Source organism: Blennius ocellaris (assembly GCF_963422515.1).
Source record: "Blennius ocellaris genome assembly, chromosome: 10".
Taxonomy (NCBI): domain Eukaryota; kingdom Metazoa; phylum Chordata; class Actinopteri; order Blenniiformes; family Blenniidae; genus Blennius; species Blennius ocellaris.
The window spans coordinates 9,915,153-9,932,521 of record NC_137659.1 but is presented as its reverse complement, the minus strand read 5'-3'; the positions used below and the strand labels follow the sequence as shown (position 1 = coordinate 9,932,521).

Below are 17,369 nucleotides of genomic sequence, written 5' to 3'. Positions count from 1 at the left end.
CATAAGTAAAGGATTGAGTGACATCTACACGTCTGCTCCTTTATGATGCTGCGTCGAGACAAGCATTAAAGACCTGTTGAACATCCGTGTCATCTTTTGTATCGCTGTGTCCAGTTTTACACCAAAGCAAACACACACACACACACACACACACACACACACACACACACACACACACACACACACACACACACACACACACACACACACACACACACACACACACACACACACGCACACACACACACACACACACACACGCACAAACTGAGCTCCTCTACCATGAGGATTTCTACAAATTGTGGCTGGTAATTTAAGAAAACTTGTAGAGGTTGATTTGCAAAAACATGCATTTGAAAAAAAAACTCATGAATGCACAAAGTTAGATTAATTTAAATTGATCATCTGGTATAAATGTGCTGAAATACAATTACCTGTAAAACCAATAATCTATTCATTTTTGGGGGCGCTGGTTTGCCAGGCGGGGGCTGCATGTGGCCTGCAGTGCCATCAATTGCCCATGACTGATTCAGATATTCATGGGCAATATACATCCTTTTTTTTTTAAACGAACACTATTTCCAAGAAAGCTCTACTATTTTGCACTGATGATGTTAATTTCTGGAGCCCCTAAAGGGATCGTTTTATCAAGACGAGCCTGTGAACAGTTGTATAACATTTTCCTGCTGTGAGTAATGAGCCAAACTCAAAACTTGGGAACTTAAATAAAAGCAAAAAGGGACCTTTGCACATTAAATGCATAACTCACAGTGCCGAGAAATGATTCAAAGTACAGACACATGAAGAAACGCGAAGGTGCAGAAATGCTGAGTTTTTAAAAGCGAGTAAAGTAAACAGGGCTTTGCTGGCGGAGGCAGGCAGCAACAACAGCTGGTGGGTGGAAAGGGGAAAAAGCAAAACTCAAAAGGTAGAAATGTCAGCGGTAGCCGTCTTTAATATATAATTTATCGGTTTACATCGGAGTGTAGCGCGTTTAGTCATTTCATGGCAAGGTGTTAACTCAAAATCCAGGCTTCTCTGTGTCGGGTTTGCATGTTGTCTTTGTGCCCGTGTGAGTTTTCCTCTGCCCCACAATGCAAACTCACTATTCCCTTTTCATACTGCTTTTGCACTGTACAGCTGGCTGGTTTCAATGTCATGATGTGATGAATTAAATCTTCCACATGCAGGATTTAATTCCCTCACAAAGGTCAAAGCTGCTCAGCCCTGATATAGTTCTATTTGGCTCTATTTGTAAACTTCGATCAAAAAAAAAAACCCACCAGAAAGTATCCAGCGAGCCGTACTTCCTATTTGTCAACACGAAATCTCGCAAATTCTCAAACACATAAGATTTAATTTCCTCATTGTCTCCTCCATTCATTAACTTGATAAGTAAAGAGAATTTCCATGTGAAATATGTTTATGTTTGAAGTGAATAAAGCCCTCCAGTTGTTTTAAAAGGACATAGGTACAGTGAATGCAGTGCAGTTAAGCCATTCAATTCATCATAATGTGGTAAGACAGGTCATTATAAGGTTTGCATGGTTTCTGTCGGGGGAGAGGAAAGTGTAACTTCACGTTGCCGTCTGTCATCTGCTGCACTGTTCCACCACAGAGTGCATTTAAATGAGTGACTCAGCTCAGAGGGAATAAATAGTCTCTTTTTGAAATGTGTGATAATGGAGCTGAAAAGGAGAAACAGCAGAAACTGCAGCCTTACATATTTCACACTTAAAACTGGATTGTTGGGCTGGGAAGCTATCCAGGCTGGATCCTTAGGAAAGTTATTCTTCATTTAAATTACGAGCCAGTAAATATCACTAAAGTATTTTACAAGCCAATTATAAATGTTGAACTGCTACAATGGTGTCCATAATTCAAACACAACAACATTCAAAGTGTTTCAGCTTTAATTGGCCTCTATGTTACGATGGGGTCTCCATATGCACAGTGTTTCTCAATGCCCAGGTTGAACCAGTTGCCTTTTCCTCCTTTGTAGGCGCTGGTGACGATCCTGGCCCAGCCGCGTTCACCCTGCGAACATGGAAACACAACGCTGGTCACTCTGCGTGTTACAACCAGAGCTTCTGAAAAAAGAGTAGAGGAGGAACGGACCCAGAACTCCCCCCAGGAGTTTCTGACGATCCAGTACTCGACCCCGTCCTCGTCCACACCCCAGCCGGCCACGGACACGATGTGATTGGGCAGAGACAGAGCGTGAAACTCGGAGAAAACCCCTCCGGCGTATTCCTCCAGGTTGCTGGTGGCCATCAAGGCACAGCTGAAAGAAGGAAACCTGCTTGATTCTCTGATCAGGCGGATTAAAAAAATGGTTTTCTGAGCTCAAATGTGGCTCAATTTGTGTAGAAATGTAGAAAACAAATTGAACTTCAAAAGAGTCTTGAAGAAACATTTTATGTTATCTTCTGCTTTCAATCTGAAGTCAAACGTTCAACGTTCAATGCTTCCTTCAGCAGATCATCGTCAAATGAAGAAATCTGAAAACCTGTCCATGACTACTGAAAACAAGAAATGGCTCAGATCTGATCCCTGCGGTCTACCTACCTGTACACTGCACTCACTAGCAATCCTGCCACCCCTGACCTTCCTCCCATTTTTCTACATGTGGATCTCCAAAATCTTCTTTTGTGCAGTACATCGTCAAAAAAAAACCTGAACATGTGCAGTGAATTGTCAAAATACTGCAGAATTTTTTTGGAGCGTTCAACCTGAATGTTTTTACAAATTTGCCCTCAGAGTACGACTTTAATGGTGAAGGGATACTCGGTCGCTTACCAGGTAGATGACCTCAAACCCAGCGGTGTCAAACACAAGGACCGTGGACCAAAACTGGCCCGCGAGAGGCTCCAAACTGTTCTTATTCTTGGTGCTTCGGTGGCCGGATTAGAGCCCCCTGCTGGCCTGTTTTGGCCTGACGGGCTTTATTTGACACCCTGTCGACACCCAATAGATTCCTGAGGAAGTCCAATAATAAGCGTGTGTGTGTGTGTGTGCTCTCAGAATTAAGAGCGAGCGTGACTTCCACGCCTGATGCGTGTGAGTTGGTCGCCGTGCTTTATTTAGGTTTTAAAATCCATTTACTTGATGTGTTTAAACTGCTCTGCTGTGTGGCGTAGCTCCAACCACAGAGAGAAGGAGGGATCGGATTAAAACCCCTGTGATATAAATTATTCTGTCGTGTGTGTGCGTGCGTGCGTGTGTGTGTGTGTGTGTGTGTGTGTGTGTGTGTGTGTGTGTGTGTGTGTGTGTGTGTGTGTGTGTGTGTGTGTGTGTGTGTGTGTGTCAACAGAAGTTGACCAGAGCCGACGTGGAGCCTCTCTGTGAAAAGCTCAGGCTGAATCTCCTCCTCTGTGGAAGATTGGAGGTGAATTACAAAGTAGAGGTTCTACCTGATGGGCCCGTTGGTGAAGATTTCAGCCTTCATCTTGTCTCTTCCAGACACCGCTCCGTAGTCGCCCACTTTCCACACTGTGTAGTTCCTCACCACCGCACACGACTCAAAGAAGGAGCACGTGCCACACCGGTTGAACAGCTCGCACTCTGAAACACACAGAAGCGATCTGAACGGTTCACCATGCGGCCTCATATTCAGCTGAGTCAGCTGAATATGGGGTTGCGCCACGTCATGTAAATATGCCTTTTCTTTTTTTTTTTTTAAGTATCGTGACACTGCTTTGAAAATGCAGGGCTGTTTGTCTTATATTCATATTTTGAATTCTGCCATTTTGATTTTGCAGAGCATGAATGCTCAGTGCACAGAAACCATTTATCATAGTTCAGTCTCTTGTGCTGTATATAGTAATGTTGCTTCCTGTAGATTTGCAGTATATTGTGCAACCATAGTTTCTACAGTGTAATCATAAGTTACCTTTCGGAGAATTACAATATTATTGCAGCATTACGAGTCTGTGCAGATAGAGATTGGATACAAACTATAAAACAAGGATGTTAAAAAGCATCCGGCTTGCAATTTGTCGTATCCGGCCCACAGGGTGACCTTGGTAGAGTTCAGTGTCTCATTAAGTGAAGTTGTCATAGTGAGACCCAGAAAAGATCAGTGGATGGTAGCAACAATGCAGTTCAGAAAAAATAAAAAAACACATTGAGAGTGAGTTAACGAAATGCTGAGGGCTGCAGAAATCAATGTGGCCAATGAAATGACCAGATTTTACAGACTGGGTCGTATTTGACCCGTGAAGTAAAACCAGTCTGACAGTCCTCTGACAAAACACACACAGGAACATGCCTGTCATGCCTGGTTAAAGTCACTAACGTCACCACACGTATTCAAGGAGGCTGAGCGTCGCTCAAACTTGTGGGCGTTCTTCTGCCGTCACTCGCGTTTCTGATTCTGGAGCCTTACTGCAGGGATTTTCTCTGATTCGGCAACGGGAGCATCGGTGAGACTATAGCCGGCGATGCCCGGGCAATAAAGTCTGGCTCGCAGTCGGTGTTCTGGTTAATAAGTGTTGGATGAGCCTGAAGCCCGGGCTCAGTGCAGCGAGTCAACGGAAAAAAAAACATTGCTTCGCTGCAATGAGTTACCGTGTTTGGACGTGACGGATCTATGAGACTGGAGGCACCTTTGTCCTGAAATGTCACAATTTCATTCATTGGAGGAAAACAACAGCTTTAAAGATTCTATGTCCACCAGAAACTGGTCATTTAGTGTCACATTCACATCATTGATCAGAGCAAAAAACCTTAAAAGAAAGAAGAAAAAAAAGAAAAGAGTGGTGTTTTTTTTTTTTGATGGTTTACTTTGGTTTATGGCCTGGTAGTTGTTGCAGGTCTCATCAGGGATGCCTCTTTCGTGTGCGTAGGCGTAGACTCTCAGGTGATCTCCCCCATAGCAGGAGCCCGCCCCACCACAGTCTATCACGTTCTGGACGGACAGGTAAGCCGACGGCCACGCTCCTCCCCGCTTGATGTTGATGCGGTCTTCAACAGAAACAAACACCCCACACACACGTACACACACACACACACACACACACACACACACACACACACACACACACACACACACACACACACACACACACACACACACACACACACACACACACACACACACACACACACACACACACACACACAAAATTCCCACTAAATGTCATTTGAACACATTTTGAAATCCACATTTCCTTTATTCGTCCTCATTCATGTTCCTCCCTCTGTTGCCATGGTTACCGGCGAGTGCACTCGTGGCTCCCATGGCCCAGCAGGAGCCACAGTACTGTGGGATGTGTTGGTTCCTTGTGACGCTGACATAATTCTTCCCCTTGATGCTCCTCCAGTCCCACGACGGGGGGAGATCGGATACCGTCACGTACTCGTGCGGCCGGGCCCGCGTCCTGAGAAGGCAAGCAGAGGACACGTGGCTGTGATCGCTGAAGCGGCTCAATGCTGCCTGTGGCTCGAACACACAGGTGCTCGCTCTTGTTGCACTAATTATATCTGGTCTCAGGACTGTGTGGGCGTCACGCCGGCCGTGATTGATGGTGGCTTCACCTAATATCCTGCAGGTGCCGCTAAGCCAACAAGATATTTGGTGGTGATTCCCATCATCGCTCTGTGTGTGTGTGTGTGTGTGTGTGTACAAAGAAATCAAACCAATCATTCCTCTCATGAATGGAGCGTTTTAGCAAACATTTCTCAATTTTGACATTTCTGTCACTTTTGTGTGCCAAAAGTGATCCACTGAAAGAAACCTCAGCAGGCAGTAATATAGAATCAAAAAGTTCCAGCAGGCATTTAGTGAATTCATCTTACTTCATTTAATTAGCTTTAATTGTCAAATTTGATGCAATTACAGAAAATCAGTCACAGGAACTTCTTGATGAATTTAATAGGTTTTTCCATTTTAATTATAATTGTCCGATTTAAAAAAAAAATAAAAAATTGGAGATAAGAACAAAAACACTCAGAATTTGTTACCACACAAAATCAACAAACAACTCTCAGGGACACTTCATTAGGCAGCAATGCTGATTGCTATGTGAACTTTTAAAGAGAGAAAATATTGTCGGATTGTTTTACGCTTTAATTTGTGGTGAAAAGTACATGAGTAAAACAGAGAGCTGCCATTTTACTCTTTTAGTTTTTTGGTTGGATGTTCTCTTTTTCCACTACTGCTATTCATTCAATAATTTCCCCTGCAATCCAACTTCGTCTGGACGCAGGTGACATGGTAAAAAAACAGACTGATTAAATCACTGAACATATATGTCTATGGACATTTTCTCACTGTGAGATATTAATTATTTTCCTGCTCAGATATACATAGTGAGTCATTTGCACACACACATATATATATATATATATAAATCTTCATTAATATTCTTCTATTCTTCTTTCTTTGTAAAGCAGCAGCAACAGTTTCCATTTCCTCGTTACATCAAAATGATAAAAAATATGATGTGGAATAACTCACCAAAGAATTACAGCTTTGAGTTTCATTTACGCACGATTTCTCCCACAAGGGCCTAAACCGTACTCCTACAGTACGACTTTAAACAAGTAAAATCTTCCAGATGATTCCTCCACATTTCTTTATGGAAGATTGTTGCTTTGTGTGACACAGATTGACACATTCTAATATCACTATAGATTTAACCGAATGCCTCAGGATTAACTTTCGACAATAGCAGCAACGTTATTACAGCAGCAGTCGAGGCGTGCAGATGGAAACTTGTCACAGCTAAAATCTGTGATTTAAATTTTTTTTTTTGTATTTTCTAAAATTGTGTACAATGATCTTGGGTGTCCTAAAAGGCGCTGATAAATTAAATGCATTATTAACAATTTAAGACAAGTTTAGTCTCATGTCACAATAATGGAGTACGATCAATATTTTTACAAACTTTGCACGATTGAATTATTTTATCTACATCTTGACTGCATGTAAATACATAGATTGGACAAATGTATGAAGCAAAGTTCGGTGTAGTTTGAATATGAAGTAAAAAAATAGAAAAAGAAAAAGGAATACAATAGATTGTAAACAAAAAAAATCGACTAAGAAGTCATGGTATTTAATAGTTTTGTGACTTATCGGAGGAAAGGCGACAATCACAAGACTGATCACAAGACTACAACTCAGGAGAATGTAAGGATGATAGAATAAAGTATTATAGTGATATTATATATTATGGAATACCACGATAAACATACCAGTAAACACGTTGTGAGACACATTTATACAAGTTAAACGTTGCAAATAATAAAATGCAAATCTGATCAGAAACACAAAGTAAACAAACGTGCCGAGGTGGAAAACGCGTTTTCTGACTCACTTGACAAAGTCTGGTCTGTGGTCCCGGATGGGTTTATAACACGGATCAGATATAAATGTGCAGAAGATACAGCGCAGAGAGAAAAATGCAAAACAAACAAACACCGGAACGACGCAGGAAGACGCCATGTTGGCCCCGCCTCCTTTCTCTGACGTAATGGCGCAAGCGTGGAGCGCTCCCGGTCTGCAGGAGAGAGAAAAAAGAACGTGTAATAATAATAATAATAATAATAATAATAATAATAATAATAATAATAATAATAATAATAATAATAATAAACCCAATATCTATCTATCTATCTATCTATCTATCTATCTATCTATCTATCTATCTATCTATCTATCTATCTATCTATCTATCTATCTATCTATCTATCTATCTATCAAGGACAAAGCCAGCTTTGACAGAATAGGAAGTCTGAAAGTCAGAACATGAATCCAGAGTGAAGCTTTCCTGGATATCCACAACTGTGAGAAAAGATCTTTGTCATTCTGAAAGCTAATTCAGCTCCACTTTTGTCTGAGGAAATGCTTCAACTCAAGCACATTTTGTATCTGACATTTGAAGTGCCTTCAAGTGGGTCCTAATTTATAACATGATAAGCCTCTTTCACCGCAGACATATTTGGACTTGTCATAATAGGAAAAGGCATAAAATAGCTGCGGCCTATTCAAGCATCCCAGTGAGGCGTGACGGTGCCACAATGAGCCTGGGAGCACAATGACGGGATCATGGAACCTGTGCAGCTTTTTCTAAAGCTGCAATTTTATCCTGTTGTGAAAAACCTCTCTTTAAGATGATCCATGAATAAAAATGTAGTTTTAGCACAATAACGGAGTGCACACTTTGACTTCAGTCCTGGCCACAAAAAGAGAAAATCAATGTCCTGTTCCTTTTTCTTTTTTTTTCTTTTTTTTTTGCATTAGGAGACATTTTATTTCTCCCTGAGGGGAAATAAACTCTTTCTGTTTCCACCTACCAACAAAAGCAGAGTTGTGAGTGAGGGAAACATCCAATCATTGAATTACCTCACGACAGACGCGCGTGTGGAAACAGATTGAGTTATCACTCATCTGTTAGGCTATATATTACCTGTCGAATGTGATTCCACTTTGTTTAAGTGCACGTGCAGCTTAATTTAACATGCATCTGTCTTTTTGAAGCTTCAGATTATAAATGTTTTTTCACACAACAACAACAACAATAACAAATAGGGAGTTTGTTACAGAAGTGAAAACTGTAAGTCTGTCACCCTCCAGCCCCAGTAGGAACTGTGGCTCAGACCCAAGCTGCCATTGCTCTGAAAACTGACTCCACAGAGGACCACCATAAATCCAATCCAGTAGATAAAACAAGAGTAAAGAGACAGAGGACTCAAAATTCACCACATTCTAAGAGAGATACATCTTCTGGCCACAAGGTGGACACATTTGACACAATGAAACTCAAAATGAGGAGCTGAATGAAAAGCTTGAGCTCGTGGGACCGATGAGCTTCATTGCACAAAGTGACTGAAGCTGGAAGGTGTGGAAATCGAGGAAAAGCACAAAATCAAAACCAATTGGAAAAAATCCCCGTGAAGTTGTTCGTCACAGTTTTTATGCGCTTCAGCAAGAGTAACTTCGACATATTATGCCGAACAACTGATATATCTAACAAGCACTGAGAAATGAATGTAATGCACTGTGTAATGTTGATTGTTTTATGCAACCGAGACTGCAGAAGTAAATAATAACCATTTGTTTTAAATAGTGCATGGAGCAGTAATTTCTATATAAAACATATGAATGATGGAATAGTTAAGTCTAAAAAGGGTTGAATTAAATATATTTTAAGGGTTCATTCTAACATTGGTGATGCGAATTAAATTAACTCAGTATTAGTGTTGTTTATACACTGTTTTTTTTTCTTCCAAACCTTCAGAGACTATTTATTACAAAAAAAGATAATTTGTGCGGTATGCAATATAATCTGAATAGCATAATAACTTTAAACTATAAATACAAAAATATTTTTCTACATATCGATATTTTCCAAAACACCTGCGTGCTAAAGGAAGTGTTGATATTTCGAGTATTGGTCCGCCCCTGCGTCCAGGTTGTCGTCTCATTCCGGAGTCCCGTCTCTCCACTCAGAGTCTCTCACATGGAAATATTTACTTTAGTGAGAAAGTACCACAGATCAGGCTGAAGCTGGGAGTCTTTTGTGCCACTTCATGAGGCTGAAGAAAGAGGAAGTAAGAAGAAAATGTTTTACCTGATTATTTGTCTGCTGGTCGCTCTGCAGCTTCACACCATGAGAAGTACTGATGGTGAGTAGCTACTAATGATTATCATATGAAAGAAAGAAATATGAAATATTATATGGAAACACATACATGTCATACATAGCCCTATTAACAAATAGCTCCCTTTAATATCGTGTTATTTTATCTGAGTATAGCCATAAAACATATTTCATTTCAGCTTCATTTGATTTCAGACCAGTGAATGACAGTATGATAACTTATCAATAAAAACAATTCTATGATTCCAGTTTATTTTACTTCTGAATTATTGAGAACCTGTTGAGTTTTATATAACATAAGGTGACATTTTGGATTGAAAAAAATAGAGCAATTAAACAAACAATTAATCAGTACAAGCAAAATGCGTTTAAAAAAAAAAATTGTGTTATTATTATATATATATATATAAAAAAGAAAGAAGCTCATGCTCAAAGGTTATGCCACGTGTTGTTTTGTTTGTTTGTTTTTTTAGTTCACAAACTCTCAATGGGACTCCATGTTTAAATTAATAAATGAATAAAATCATGATCATTCTCTCTGCATTATTGGTCTCTGGGCACAAATAGCGCAATAACTCTTCATTAACTCTTCAGTACTTGGAAACAGGTAAAATCAACCACAATATTCCTGAATAGTTTGAGACTTCCCCAATGTAATAAAAACCTGATGAAAATTAAGCTTTTCATGAAAAATGTTCTAAATGGGAATAAACATAAAAATAATATTCATTCTTGTCTGTGATGTGACACAGTACCGAGTGCTGATGTCCTCTCATGTTATGTCGTATTTTCAACTAATATGACTTTATTTGGATACAGTGCTGGGAATATGTTTGCATGAGAACAAATCAGAGGGGCAAAAGGGTGCTGGTTTTATTTTGTGTGAAGCACAACAATTCTGTACAAGCCCTTCAGTTATGTTAGCACAGGAAGAAAATCTGGTGGACTTTTTTTTTTTTAATAAATCTATTAAATAATCATTAAATCCATTTAAAATTGATTGGCTTCATGTATTTGATCTCGACTGGGTATAATAGCCTATAAATATCAACCCTTTGTTTTCATGCAGAGACGTGTCTGGAAACAGTCACATTTAATGCATTTAAAAAACAACAACAACAACAACAACGAAACGTATGTTGACAAATAGCTGTTGTTTCTCATGCTGTAATATTCCTCATGTGCTTATGTGATCAATATTAAACAAAAACTTTTTTCGTTCATAATAGGAGCTACTGTAAAAGATGCAGTGCACTGATTACGTAGCATCAGAGCCCAGAGCAGGTTTAAGGTTCTGCAGCCGTCATGTGACAGATATATGGACACACACAGACACACACACACACACACACACACACACACACAGTCCGCCCGGCCTCACAGGCCTGCACCGTCCCGGAGCTGCCGGTGTGAAGAATGTGAAGCATGCTTTCACCGTCCACTGTGAAGAGAAAAGTCAGGACACAGTGTTGTCATTGCGGTGCAGCAGTGACCGCGCATGATTTCCACATGGTTTTTCACGTCTCGAAAAGTGTGAGAAGAAGATGTAGGAGTGGCTTTGCAGAGGCTTCAGATAAACTCCATGTCCATATTCTTTTCAAACCTTTGGCAGCTTGAGGCTTGTAAAGCTAAACTTCACGTGTCTCCAAACCTTTCTTGGCTTTTTTCAATTCTTAACTGCATCTACACAACACACTCACTGGTTTACAGTCTTTTATTAAACTGCATCGCTATGAAAGTACTTTATATAGCCAATCAAGTAGATGACGTGACAATTAATATTTAAAATGCCTCTTCTTTAATATTAACCATAACCCTTTCATAGAGTGTATACATGCTATATAAACTCCAATATTGATTAATAACAGATGAGGTACAGTGACATTTAGCAAAACTGAACTTGAAATGTACATTAACAATCATGTTAAAGTACAAGTACATGCAGTTTGCCTTGCTGTGTTCCCACTCAAAGTACACATTGGCCTTTAAACATTCACCTCAGTTATGGGGAAGCACATTTGGTGAGGTTGATAAACAATGTTCAATGAGGCTGCAGATGTCGAGCTGCCACTGCCAGCAGCGGGAGTCATCGATTCAGGTTACTGTAATATACTAAAGATTGACTTAATGTGTTTGTGCATTGCTCCAATTTAATGACGACATCCCTTTTTTTTTTGCCTAACACAGTATACATGCTTCCTTGGATGCGGTTGCAGGGAACCAGCGGCCCAAAGACCGGAGGTGGTTATCCAGGCCGGAGTCAGGAGCCCCCGCCTGGTCGGCAGATAAGAGGGGCCACTATGGTGACCAGCACCAACCGGAGGACATGGATCCTGACCTGCTGATGGAGGAGGGACACACTAATTCTACACAGATCGTAGTAAGGTTACTCTACATCTATGAGAAGATGCATGAAGTGAAAACAAAATGTCTTCAGTAAGTTACTGACTTCTATTTAAACACGATGCAAAAAAAAATAAAAATATGTGCTATTAAAAAACGTAATGAATCAAATTCAAATTCTTGTAAAAATTACCAGTGTGTATAGGACCTATGGGTGATTTTTATTATAGGTGGTAATCTATAAGTGTGTGTTAACAATGGCTTCTTTTTTTTTTTTGTTGTTTAAAAGGACATTGATCACGTCTATTACACATCTAAAATCTATGGCCCTGGAGATGCAGTCGGTAAAGAGCTGTGGGTGAACATTGATGAGATGGAAGATGATCAGAAGGTCCGTGGCTTCCTGTCCAACTCACACAGACAAGCGGAGGTATAAAGTCAGTCTTTTTGTTCGCTGCTATATGTCAAGTCATATAGTGATCGCAGAGCAACCTTATCATCACAACGCTTGTTTAATATCGTGACACAATAATAGTGAAGCCAACATAATACCTTCCTGAAGAGTTCATCTTAAAACTAACCAGTGTTTTATGCTTTATATATTTGAGGAGTGATCAGTTTGTAACATGCAGTGGTGATTCTGTATTTTCAGAGAGTGAATCTGTCCTTCGACTTTCCTTTCTATGGCCATTTACTAAAAGAAATCACAATTGCAACTGGAGGTGAGTCTAACTACACATCTGATTATTAAAAAAAGAAGTAAAGAAATGTATTTATTAACAACACATTAAATAGGTCTGGTGCAGCTTAATGTGCAGACTTCAGCTCCTGGTGGCATTTTTGGCGAAACCATTCAATCTGAGCTGTAGTTGATTTTTGGTTGTTAGTAGTTAGTGTTGTGGTCTAGACCAGGACCAGAGCAGGACTTTAATGGGCAGAGACGGAGTCCTCTGTGGGAAAAAACAATCCAATGACTCCCAATGCCAAAGTCTTCACTGCGATAATCGTGTGAATTTCTCACTATCTTTCTTCTCCCAGGTTTTATTTACACGGGCGATGTCATCCACCGGATGCTCACAGCCACTCAGTACATTGCACCTTTAATGGCCAACTTCGACCCAGGGATCTCCAAGAACTCCTCTGTCTTTAACTTTGACAACGGTAGGAGACTTTTTTTTTTCCTTCTCATTACCATCTATGCACTCTCATCATTCATGTTACTGGAGCAGGAGTTTGATGCTTGTACTTGTGTGTTCATGACCTTGAAGGCACAGCGTTGGTGGTTCAGTGGGATCGCGTTTACCTTCAAAACAACATCAGTACGGGGGCGTTCACCTTCCAGACGGTTCTGCACAGCGACGGACGCATCGTGTTCGCCTACAAAGAGGCAAGCGTTCCGACATCGCCTACGTCTCCACCGAGACAAGATTATTGACAATAAGCTTTTAAACTTTCTAGATTCCCGTCGACATCGGTGACATTGGCTCTGAGAGTCATCCCGTCAAAGTGGGGCTGTCAGATGCTTTCGTGGTGCTTCATGAGATCGAGCAGATTCCTAGTGCGTAGGCGCAAAAACATCACCACGCTCGGCTTTCGTTTTGCACATATTTAACAATATCTTCTCTTTTCTGCCTTGCTTCAGATGTTCGGAGGAGGACTATCTATGAGTATCACAAGGTGGACATCCTCAAGTCAAAAATATCCAACTGCACAGCTGTGGAGATGATCCCTCTACCGAGTGAGACGATGTGCAGTCCACAGGAATCTAACAGTATCGGTAGTTGCCACTCCACTGATCTTGATTGTTTTCTTGATTCTCAGCGTGTCTGCAGTTTACCGGCTGCGGTCCGTGTGTCACTTCCCAGATTGGCTTTAACTGTAGTTGGTGCAGTCGACTACAAAGGTGAGCTGAGAGACAAGATGGTTTCGAAGGACGCACTTTCTTTAAAATAATGTATAATAATAATAAAAAACACAAAACACAAAGTAAAAGATATTTCTTTGCCTGAATGCCACAAGTCCGAAATAACATGTGCATTTAAGTCATTGGTGGACTTGTCTTATTCTTCTAACTCAGTCACCAGTAGCTTGTTATCCAAGTGCACTATAATATTAAAAGGCCAGCTTATTTTACTCTCTTCTTCATTGTACGAAAAATGGCTGAGAATCAATTACAACACAGCCACCGAGCAGCCATGGCAAGGAAAGAAAAAAGAAAAAAAGCTTTCCTTATTCAGTTTCTTGGAGAATTTCTTTTGACATTAATAGTTAACCTCAAGTACACATACTAGAGGCAGTGAGCTTTGCTCTGGGACCCACAGTGGCCTACAGATTGTCAGTAATGGGTTTACTCACTGGAAGGCACAAATAGATTTACAGCGAGCTTAGCTGTTTGCTAACACTGTATTTACAGCACACATTATATACAAACAACATATTATAGACTGTATTCTTTTACGAGGTTGTATTATTCATACAAAATCCCAAATAGCTATCATATATTAGAATTTTAGAGAGGATCTAATTGTATTTGACTGTTGGTTGTGGTGTAACTGCTCTATACCTTCAGAGACAAGTTCGAGTTGAATTATATATCAACTTTAAAAACTTTAACACCTGTCTTTTCTGTAGTGAGCCCAATTCAGCAGAGGAATGATTGTAAATATCATCAACTGCTTGTAACATTTACTTGAATCACTCCCTTTGGCAGATGCTCCAGTGGCTTCGATCGGAACCGGCAGGACTGGGTGGACTTCGGCTGTCCCGAGGAGGTTTGAGCGTCTCTGTAAGAACTACTGACCTGTGCCTCCTTCTGTGTTCGTACATGAAGCGACGCTTCTCTTTCCATCAGAGGCGGGATCCCCGATGTCTGCGGGGGTCAGAAGTCGCGAATGCCTCGTCGCATCGCCTGACGCACACGACCACTCCGGCGACGGTGACGGTGACAGCGGGGCAGCAGAAGACCCCCGGCCTGGCCTCCACCCTCAGCCAGACTCCGGCCGTCACCGACCCATCCAGCTGCAGCAGCACCAGCAGGAGGACTGCGTCAAGTGCGCAACCTCTAAACGGCAAATCATTAGACGGTAAACTCTTGTCACGCTTTACTTCATTCAAGTTGTTGTCTGCGGAAGGATCTTGTCATCAACCGATTCATTTGCTCCTTTTCTTCCTTCATTTGGCACAAATGACCTCGTGCAGGGCAGGTGCAATTACAACCTCCTGAATGAGGGTTTGTTGTTGTCGGCAGTGTCCGTCCCTGCGGTGCTTTGCTGCACGAGGGGTCAAGTGTTCAGTTATTTCCCAGCCCCCTGTCAGATCACAGCTGAGTGTATACAGTGGTATGTTAAATACTGCATAGTGTCCTCAGCTGCTGTATGTGTGGGTAAGAGTATAAGATCCTGGTTCAGCTCTTTAGGTGAACAGCGTAAACCCCTCAAACCACATGCCGGTTCAGGCGTCTGCAACGTGCTGCTCTGCAGCCTCCCTGCAGCGGCTTCCATGTAAATAAACATTTTGTTTTCATTTTGATTTCATTTGCATGCCCCACTGATTTTCAGAGATGGTCTAATCTCCAGGCTAAAAAAAATCTAAATAAAGTAAAACAGACAGGATAGCTGGAACTGCTAAAAAAAAAAAAAAGAGGGGGGATAATAGCGACAAACTACTCAAAAATATAAACAAAACGATCAAACTAAAATGATGAAAACACACTTGTTCAGCTTTAAACAAAATATTATCAATCATCATCGTCATCACTGAAGTAGTAATAAAATGATAAAAAAAAAGGAAATTTTCTGATAGTACATTTCATTTTCTTAAAGGAAAATAGTATGTATTAAATGTTCTGGGCTGAGATGAGCCTCTAAAAGCTCTTGCTGCTATGGGCATCGGATTCATGTGATTGAGATTCATTGAGGGCAAAGATAACTTTTCAACCATTTGTGCAATTTTATTTTGTAAACCGTTTCAGTGGTTTTAATTGTTTTGCTTTGTTTTAGGTATTACAGCCATTTTTGTATTTCCTTAATCTCAATGTTTCCAAATATGTTTGTCCACACAGTGTCAATTTTGTTGGTGTTTTTATATATATGTGCAAACCTTCAATATATCAGGCAAGTAGGTTTTTTAGTCAATGACTCACTGTGACCTCTTCACATCAGGAGGTGGAGATAGCCCCGGAAAGGCTGACGAGCAGCTGCAGATTGGTTACCTGGCGGGCGTCATCGTGATGATGGTCGTCATGGCGGCAGCCGTCATTACATCCATCTATATGTACAATCATCCCACGTCCAGTGCCAGCCTCTTCTTCATAGAGGTGAGTTTACTGCACAGCAACTCCACCCTGAAACAACTCAACTGGGAATTTGTGTGTGCTTTTCAAACAAAGTTGTTTCTTTCTATGTTTTTTTTTGTTTTTTTGCATTAAATTTCAGAAACATCAGAAAGCAGCTTTCAAATAACTGCCTTCTAATAATTTGTTACACAATCACTTGTGTCGCCTTTTGATGGGACTTTGTTGTCCAGAGAGGAAATCTGTTCCACCAAATGCAAAACCTTGCTTTGTATGAACTTTTGCAGGTACCTTTTGTTAGCAAATAACATTTCTCCACTTTGTCAACAACAGTTGTGTTTAATGCGGGGACAACTAAATAATCCTTACAATATTGTCAGTCCCATCAACTACTGCATCCTCTGGCTTAATTTACAATAATTACTGTGCTTGAAAGAAAACAGTTATTTTGTGAGTCTGAGAACTGGCTCAGGTGTAAAAAAAAACAACAACCCAGTAACATCCACTTATTCATATCAGAGATTCTCAGCTGTCGCACAAGTAAAAGTTATTTGAAAACGATATTTCAGTTCTATGAATGTGTATCTTATATTTTTTTAAACCTCCGCTTATTTCTTGCAATGAATAGTTTCTCTCAGAAATAAAATCCCGCTGGGAAAAGGGTTCCTGACTCCCAAATTTCTCCTTTCCCTGAATATTGAAAAACACTTAGATTGTTCCTTTTATAAATTGACTTTTATTTAAAAAAAAATCTCATGACCACCCTGCAGCGACGCCCGACCCTCTGGCCAATCCTGAAGTTCAGACGGGGGTCCAGCCGCCCGTCGTACGCCGAGGTGGAAGCTCCAGGCCTGGACAAAGACAGTACGGTGATCTTTGACCCCAAACAGTCCTTCGTCATGTCCGACAGAAGAGAGAGCGACCAGAAAGAAGGATTCATAGTTCCTGATCAGAGGGAGTGCTTCCTGGTGTCAGAGAGCTCCTGACCAGAACTACACTTCCCATCAAGCTTTTGGGACTGAACTCACTTACAACCAGTTTGCATTCCTTCCTTGAATGCTCACATTTACTTTGTTTTTAACTTCCACACAACGGTTCGGCTTCCCGTTTGGAATTAAAAAAAAACA

The 17,369-nt window shown here is 40.7% G+C and overlaps 2 protein-coding genes across 2 annotated transcripts; one reads left to right on the top strand and one right to left on the bottom strand.

The window, feature by feature from the left end:
- Positions 1 to 935: 935 nt before the first annotated feature.
- On the bottom strand, positions 936 to 7,456 carry LOC308135257 (cathepsin Z). The gene is made up of 6 exons (XM_080503155.1): positions 7,323 to 7,456; positions 5,218 to 5,381; positions 4,786 to 4,965; positions 3,414 to 3,564; positions 2,119 to 2,284; positions 936 to 2,037 (listed from the first exon to the last, which is right to left on the bottom strand). Exons 1-6 carry the CDS (start codon positions 7,448 to 7,450, stop codon positions 1,924 to 1,926), a joined length of 903 nt encoding a protein of 300 aa, XP_080359281.1. The 5' UTR covers positions 7,451 to 7,456; the 3' UTR covers positions 936 to 1,923.
- A 4,189-nt stretch (positions 7,457 to 11,645) lies between these two features.
- On the top strand, positions 11,646 to 17,228 carry LOC308135138 (plexin domain-containing protein 2-like; the record flags this gene model as incomplete). The annotated part of the gene is made up of 13 exons (XM_080503013.1): positions 11,646 to 11,706; positions 11,825 to 11,988; positions 12,241 to 12,381; positions 12,604 to 12,673; positions 12,990 to 13,112; positions 13,220 to 13,338; positions 13,410 to 13,509; positions 13,594 to 13,689; positions 13,773 to 13,854; positions 14,662 to 14,722; positions 14,803 to 15,001; positions 16,112 to 16,266; positions 17,013 to 17,228. 13 exons carry the CDS (start codon positions 11,646 to 11,648, stop codon positions 17,226 to 17,228), a joined length of 1,587 nt encoding a protein of 528 aa, XP_080359139.1.
- Between the last annotated feature and the right edge of the window lie 141 nt (positions 17,229 to 17,369).

Excerpts from the sequence above, each read along its gene's own strand:
- LOC308135257 (XM_080503155.1), bottom strand. The coding sequence starts at position 7,450 with ATGGCGTCTTCCTGCGTCGTTCCGGTGTTTGTTTGTTTTGCATTTTTC. Across the intron at positions 4,966-5,217 it reads AGCCACGAGTGCACTCGCCG|ACCGCATCAACATCAAGCGG; the intron begins GTAACCATGGCA and ends TTTCTGTTGAAG. Across the intron at positions 2,285-3,413 it reads TTCACCAACGGGCCCATCAG|CTGTGCCTTGATGGCCACCA; the intron begins GTAGAACCTCTA and ends TCCTTCTTTCAG.